Source organism: Pterocles gutturalis, unplaced genomic scaffold (genome assembly GCF_000699245.1).
Source record: "Pterocles gutturalis isolate BGI_N339 unplaced genomic scaffold, ASM69924v1 scaffold45087, whole genome shotgun sequence".
NCBI lineage: Eukaryota > Metazoa > Chordata > Aves > Pterocliformes > Pteroclidae > Pterocles > Pterocles gutturalis.
Genome location: NW_010114428.1, coordinates 1 through 7,946, shown reverse-complemented (window position 1 = coordinate 7,946; position 7,946 = coordinate 1). Strand labels below are relative to the sequence as shown.

Below are 7,946 nucleotides of genomic sequence, written 5' to 3'. Positions count from 1 at the left end.
TCCTGCTTTGTTGTTCCTAGTTCTTTTTCTTAATAGCTCACACTTAGCTTCACATTTTCTTTGCACCCCCAAGAAGACTCACATACTTCCTTCTCTCAGTAATGAAAGAGAAAACATCTTGAAATAATTCAGGTTTTCTTAGTTTTGCTCTCTTAAGTGCACTTAATCTAATCTTTTCTGTGCCACAGATGAGTGCTTAGACTTGCTGGTGGTCTACAATGACCTTTTTCATACTTTAACATCCTCCAATTTTCATGTTTCAGATTAAAAAATTATTTTAAAGAAATCTCATATAAACAAATAAAGATTGTAACTGTATTACATAAAGATGTGCACAACTTATTGTGTGCTTACATCCATCACAAAGTTTCCTGAAGCAAGATATTTTATTATTCACAGTACAGAAAGCTACATTGACTGTTAATTGTGTCATATGTCACATCAATGAAACTTAGGTTTTTGGCAATTGTAGTGATATATGTATTGAAACTGAAATTTTAGTGTGGTCTTAGTGGTTTTGTCAGTTTTTTTTTTTTAACAACCTAGTCACATGAAACATGTTAATTTTGTTTCTTCAGCTGACATCTGAAATGTTTGAAGCTGATCTTGAAAAAGCATTGCTGCTAAGCAAACTGGAATACAAAGAGCACAAAAAGGTATTTTTACATCCTAATGTAAAACCTATACAAGTTAGAGGCTTGATTTTTAAAAATAATGCAAAAAACCTGCCTAATAATACTATTTTCTTAATGTAAATTGTTTGCTTATACTGTTCAGATGGTTGAGAGTTCGGAGAAGTACTGGATTCGAAAAAAACCCAACATGTAATACTACATACAATAGTATGGGTGGTTTGTTTTTTTTGAATTGGCCTGTAAAGGTAGAAAATTAGTTTTACTTTTTCAATTTTCTGGCATATAAATCTTTTGAAATTTTTTAAGAGTACACGTCATCCTGATGTTCCTCAGAAAAAATCGAGCACACTTGAAGAGTAAAAGAATCGAAGCATTGACGTCTCCATAGGTCTTAAAGTGTTAGTTATGGTTGAATCATTTGCATTTTTTGTAACATCTTTTCTCTGATTTGAGTGTAAATATTTCAGTTATAATAAGCCGTATGCATTTTCTTAGCTTGTCAGGATGCTGTTTTCTGAGAGGGCTCTTATGGAACACTGAAGAATTATGCTGCAAAAGTATGCTTAGATGAATTTTTTATTTCTAACAGGAAGTTACTTCTTACTTTATTTGCAAGAAATCAGGAGCCAATGAAATGTTATGAAAATATGTGAATTTAAATATAATTATGCATCATAAAGAAATGAAAATTGCATGTTCACTTTTGTGCAAATATCTCTGTACAATACTTCAGTTTTTTGAGGGGGAGAGTACTGTAGTTCTTTAAAACCAAGGCTAAATTTTTAACTTACGTAGTAAAAGGTCATTTTTAAAGTGAAGAAATCTTCAGGCATAGTAGCATAGCATCATTTGTAGATTTTTTGAGAATTACCTCTGAATAATTTAAAATATATGCTGTGTACTCAAAATATACAGAACATAAGTATGCTGGATAAATCTTGTTTCTAGGGGAAAAAAAGCACGATGTTTCCATCTTTGCTTTCTATATACAATTTTTTTTCTTAAGATTATTTAGCATTTAAGATTATTTAAAATTGGAATTAAAATATTTAATTAATTAGTATTTAAGATTATCAATGTCCCAGTTGTTAAAAATAATTTGCTAAGAATGTTAATGTAGATGTGTGGGGAGGTGGGTCTCTGGTTCAAATGTCTATCAGGCTGATTTCGATATGAGTAAGGTCAATTGGTAGAGCATTGCAGCACACTAATAGCTCTGACTTCTACTGAATGAGTAAGCATATTTTGAGAATAAAAAGAAGGTACACTAGACCTCTGTTTTTTAAAGAAAGTAGTAACCTGCATTGTGTGGCACTCTGTCTTCCTGCATTTGACTACTCTATTCTCAGTTTGAGTTTCTGGCCAAAGTTTGATGTAGGTGATTGAGGAAGTATTAGGCTGATAGTTCATTTGGTGTTTAGTGGAGAGCAAGGCTCTACTTCAGACAACAGAATCAAATGCCTAATTGCACCCTTTAAACCAATCTGAATCCTGCTAAGGCTAAAATCTCCTTTAGTACATTATCACAATTTTTTTTCCCTTATAAAGCTTCAGGAAAAAAACACTTGGGTATTGAAGAAAATTATAGCAGTGGGACTTTATTCTTCTAGGAACAAGAAAACTTTGAAAATACTTCACCTCAGTCAAAGTCTGTGAATAAGAATGAGAAAAAGAACCAGCAAGGAAAAGACAAACCTCTCACTGTGTCTCTGAAAGACTTTCAGTCAGACAGTAATATAGGTATGCCTTCCTATACTGTATGAGCTGTTCCACTTGGAGTTTTCATAGTGTGTGTGCTAACAGCAAAATGCCCTTTTGTCTCTGTTCATTAACATTGTGTTTAAACACACACTAAATTAGTTGCAGTTAGTGTGTCTTACTGAGTCTAAAAGCTAAGTGTTCATTATATAAAAATGAACTAGTTAGATTAGCAAGAAAAAAGGAAGAGGTAAGGAAAACATGATTTCATGTAGTATCTCTGGGGTGGGTGGTGGACTCGAACACTCTTACTGTGACTTTTTTTTTTAAATCTAAGTGGGTTTTTTTTGTTGTTTTACTAAGGTTGTGCTTCTTGGGCAACTGAGTTTCTCTTTTTCCTGGGTACTAGCAAGTCATTGTTTGCATTTCTTCATGATACTGGCTTTTATTAAGATGAATAAATATTGAAATAACTAATATGTACTCATTATATGCATTATATATAGGTTTAAAATTCCTTCATCTGTCTCTGTTGAGCAGAGGTTCTGAATTTTAGTGAAGAGAAGAAATCAATGTAGATGCTAGAAAAGGAAGAAAGTAATTTATTTTCTAAGGTTTTTCTTTTAAGGCTGTTTTTATCTAAACCTACAATATTTATTAAATAAATTATTTCTAGATAATCTGAATAGAGGAAAAAGATTGAAAGCAGAGCAGTCTGGAACACATTCAGGTATACAGTGAGATAACATGCTATAAAAGCCTAACTAGACTTAAAAAGAAACAAACCAAGTGTCTGTACCAAAGACATTGCCTTCCATTTTAACTGAAGCAAATGAATATGGGATGCTGCTTTTGGTTAAGTAGTCTGAAAGATTTGGGAGAAGATGCAAATACAGGGATTGATATAATACGTAGTTTATAAACTTGGATTCTAATGCTTTAGTAACGACTTTTTATTGTGACTTTGAGAGTTAATGTTGAAGATCCCCAGTAGATGGGTTTTTCCCCCACTTTTCAAAATACCTTGTTTGAGTAGCCAGCTGTACAAGACTTGAATATCTTATTGATGTAATTTTTTCCTAATCTTTTCAGATAACCTTGCTAAAAAACATGAGGTAAGTCTTATTTAAACTAGTTTAATTTTTTTAAAAAGCCTCCTATGTTTAGAAGGCAATTATTTTGTCACTTTCTGTAGCGACAATCAATTACACATTCTGCAACTGACTGATTTCCATTTGGAAAATTTTTACAGATGCAGATTTAATAGAGATGTATGTCTGCAGTTCTTGTACCTTGAGAACTTAGTATTGGCTTTTTTAGAACTACTTCTTGCTTCTTTAGTTTTCAGATAGTCCTTGATTCAACTTGCAGAATTAAGTGTTAAAAATACAAATTGTAGTACAAAAAAGAGGAGAAAATTAGATAAGAAGGTACTGTGATGCTACTATGTTGTGGTGCAGTCCACAAATATTAACACTCTTAGAGGAAAGAATAGTTAAATAAAACATAAGTTAGTGTAGTCATAGTGCAAAATTACTAAATTCCAACTTCATGCTTTTGTGTATTCTCATCATCAGCTAAATGTTCATTAATTTGTAGGCTTGTTGTTATGGTTTTGACCTACTCAGCTACCAACAAACACCACACAGCTGCTCAACTCACTCTCCCCTCTCCTGGGGATGTGGGAGAGAATTAAAGGGGTAAAGGAAAGCAGGGGACGGACTTTTTACAAGGGCATGTAGTGACAGGATGAGGGGTAATGGATTTAAACTGAAAGACGGCAGATTTAGACTAGACATTAGGAAGAAATTCTTTACTATGAGGGTGGTGGGACACTGGAACAGGTTGCCCAGGGAAGCTGTGGATGCCCCATCCCTGGAGGTGTTCAAGGCCAGGCTGGATGAGGCTTTGAGCAACCTGGTCTAGTGGAGGGTGTCCCTCCCCACAGCAGGGGTGTTGGTACTAGATGATCTCTAAGGTCCCTTCCAACCCTAACCATTCTATGATTCTATAAAGGGAAAAGAGACTCATGGGTTGAGATAAAAATAATTTAATAACTGAACTACAATAAAATTGAAAGTACTAATGATAAGAATAACAATAACAGCAATATATACAAATATACAAATGAATGATAACCAGTCATACTGCTTACCACCCAATGACCAAGGCTCGGCCTGTTCCCAGCTAATGATCCTGAAGCAGGGAGGGAGAACCGAAACCGCAGTCCTGGAAAGATGATAAGAGCCCACACATACGGGAGCCAACTGAGAGAGTGAGATGACCCAGAGAGAGACAGAAGCAACCCACAGAGAAGAGCTACTGAGAGAGATTGAGAGAACTTCTGGACAGATCCTCATCTATATACTGGGCGTTACATGCATGATATGGAATATGTCATTGGCCAATTTGGGTCTCAATCCTAAACCTATGGTCAAATCCTAGGCTAGGAATTGGGGGTGTGCAGACACTGGCACAGCAGAGAAGTTGAAAAGTCTTTGGCTGTCCTGGCAGCAACTGTAAACATCAGTATGTTATCAGCCGCCTTCTCAGCACAGATCCAAAACCTAGCCTCATGCTAGCTGCTATGAAGAAAGCTTGTCCCAGCCAAAACCAGGACACTCTTCAATTGGAATATTCTCTAGGTGGAAGTCACAGTATTCTCAGGATGTACAATATAAACCAATATCTAGATGCAATGCTTTTCCATTACTTAAGGTATTTTTTAAGCATCTTGGTTTCTAGCTCAATATTAACTTACATGTAAAGGAAAATATGTTAAAGTACTTATTTTTGACAGGACCTGAAGACTTCACAGTCTTTGTTGCGTGATGGAGGATTTTTCAACAAGCTGGAAGATGATGTTCACAGAATACTTGAAAGAGAGAAAAGGAGAGTCCAGCTCACTGATTACAGTGAGACAGATAACTGCACATCTCATGAACACAACCAGGCATGTAAAACAGCAGTCATTCTGAAATGAAGATGTTTGCGTAGTGAAGTTTATTCAGTGATCAGAAGGGAGCACCTGACTAGGAGAAAGCACAAATCAAAAGCATGATAATCTTAAAGAATTAAAACCCACACAACACTGTAATACTTAAATCTATTTGAAGAGGTATTTAAATGACTTGATTTTTTTTAACATGAAACAAGTGATTAAAATAATTTTTGCTCCACAGGAAATGCCAATATTTATTACTGCGTTTCTTATCTTTTTGGTATCTATCCACATATACCTCTTTAATTTTGATCAAAAAATTCTCTTATCCAACAAACAAATAAGTTGCCTTTCCCAAGAACTGTATTTACATAACTAAATTATTAAGAAGTGATGTTTTCTTGCTTATAGGAGAGTGTTTTGAAAGACGGAAAAACAGAACGACTAAAGCTTGAGCTTGAAAAGAAAGATGCAGAAATTGAGCAACTGAAAAATACAGTAACTCAGTGGGAGGTATGTATCTGATAATACCTTAAAATAGTAGACAAAATTTAACATTATTATACATTTGAAATGAAGTATTTATTAAAATGTGACCACTCTGTAGAGATGCTTTAGAGTGGCCACAGATCACATATTTACAGAATAAATTATTCCTTCAGGACCACATGAAACGGTCTTTCCTAGTAAGGAAGTTAAGCGTCTAAAAATAATCAAAAGAATCAAGATAAAGCATCCAGAAATAAATGTCGTATCTGGCATATCAGTGCCTCGTTTTCTAGTATTGCTATTTTCATGGTCAAAAAAATAAAGATGTAATCTAAGACTAGGCAAGATCTTGAGCAATCTGATCTGCCTTCGAAGTTAGCTCTGCTTTGAGCAGCAAGTTGGACTTCCTTGGGTCTTTTCCAACCTGTTTATTTTTTAAAATTCTAATCAGCATTTCTGGTATTTAAGAACTACATATTGTTGGTATTTTTTCCAGATCCAGCCCAAAATTTGGAGTGGTTAAAGAAAGCAGTGAATATTTTGTCAGGTTCAGGAGAAGTCCCTTTAAAGCTGCAGTGTAACAAGAATGGAGTCCTGCATTTTGTTATATGTTTTCCTGTTATACATGAGTGAAACTGGAAATCAGACTCACCATATTCTGAAGCTCACCAGGAAAAAATATTTGCTCAATAGTAATTACATGGTATTGCTATATACTAGAGTAGCTAGGGAAAAATGTCTCTCCCTGTTTTCCGTCCATGTTAGCATTGTCTGGATAGTATCTAGAGCAAAAAGGGCAAAATTTCCATGAGGAACTGGCATTGTAACAAAATACAGTAAAGCAGCATAGACTTATTTTAAAATATTTTATTACTATTTTAGCCATTGCTTAAGGTGGACTGAGCAGGTTGATAGGCATTTTTCTGGTGCTTCAAAGAAGTACTTTTACTTGGACGTGAACTTTGTTAACAGCTGGTTTCATTGTGTACTGAAGTTGGACTCCCTAGGTGAAATTTTTAAGTATAAAGCCATTCATATTTACCACTACCAGCACTTGATCACATTGACAGAATAAACACAATGCATAAGGATGCTGGTGGGGTGATGGATGATGATACAGCTGTTTATTTTTATGAACTTGTCCAGAGACCTTAATACAGTTTTAGGTGGCCATGGAAGGTTTGGCTTAAATTAAGTTAATTCTCCTCGAGGACTAGTGCAATACTCAAAGTGGAAGGTAGTAGCTTCTTTATTACCAGAAAAAGTATGCCTGAAATTAAACTTTTTTTTCAAGAGCCTACAAGAGCAATCTGTATGAAGAGACTTGTGACAGGAAAAATAAGTTTACAGCTAAGATACATGGCTAGAATTGAAATTGGTGGCCAATTAAGGAAAAGACTGACTTATGAAGAAAGTGTGGTGATACCAGATAGACTGCAAAAGCAGCAAACATACGTTCTTGAGTAGCAAACTGTAAAGAGTTGAAAAGGAAAGAAACTGTAATGTAGTAACTGCTGAATAAAATAATCTGTAGAGCAGTGGGGTCTTGCACTATTTGCTAAGTAATATGGCAAACTATTTCTATTATCTCAGTATCTAGAAAGTGCATTATAATTGTAATTTTTCAGGGGAGAAACTTCTAAGCCCTTAATACAACAGGACTATATACTTCAGGCAGGCCTGAATGGTGGTTCCTGCACTATCAATACACTGATACAACTTTTTTACTATAACTTGCTCTAAGCCTTGTGCTTGCCTTTTTTTATCAACTCCCAGTTACTAATCAATTTCTTCTGTTGTGTATTCCTTACTTTGGCTGTGGTTTAATTAAGACAGATGATCTTAAAGGTCTTTTCCAACCTAAGTTATTCTGTGATTAGATTCTCTGCAAAAGTCATCATTTTAAACTCTTGAGTCCGACTCTAAGTCATGGTTAGTTTATAGAATGCTTTTTTTTTTTTCAGTAGGGTATACATGTAATAGTTCAATTTCTTTCATACAGGCCAAGTATAAAGACGTAAAAGCAAGATATGCACAGCTTCTGAAGATGATGCAAGAAGGTGAAAGTAAGTAAGAGTTTTATCAGGAAACTGAAATGTTCTTTTTAAAACATGGAAGGAACTTTCAAAGCAGCTTTTTAAAAAGAACTTGACTCAGTGACAGGTATAAAGAATTATATATAT

The 7,946-nt window shown here is 34.7% G+C and overlaps 1 protein-coding gene across 1 annotated transcript in view; it reads left to right on the top strand.

Moving 5' to 3' along the window:
• Nucleotides 1-7,829, top strand: part of GKAP1 (G kinase anchoring protein 1) — a gene marked incomplete at its 3' end in the record, with an annotated part of 11,618 nt that extends 3,789 nt beyond the window's left edge. The window contains exons 3-8 of the mRNA XM_010074812.1: nucleotides 579-656; nucleotides 2,246-2,375; nucleotides 3,426-3,448; nucleotides 5,134-5,286; nucleotides 5,686-5,787; nucleotides 7,766-7,829. Of these exons, the coding sequence (XP_010073114.1) occupies nucleotides 579-656; nucleotides 2,246-2,375; nucleotides 3,426-3,448; nucleotides 5,134-5,286; nucleotides 5,686-5,787; nucleotides 7,766-7,829 (550 nt within the window). The remainder of the gene's footprint in view (nucleotides 1-578; nucleotides 657-2,245; nucleotides 2,376-3,425; nucleotides 3,449-5,133; nucleotides 5,287-5,685; nucleotides 5,788-7,765) is intronic.
• Nucleotides 7,830-7,946: the final 117 nt, after the last annotated feature.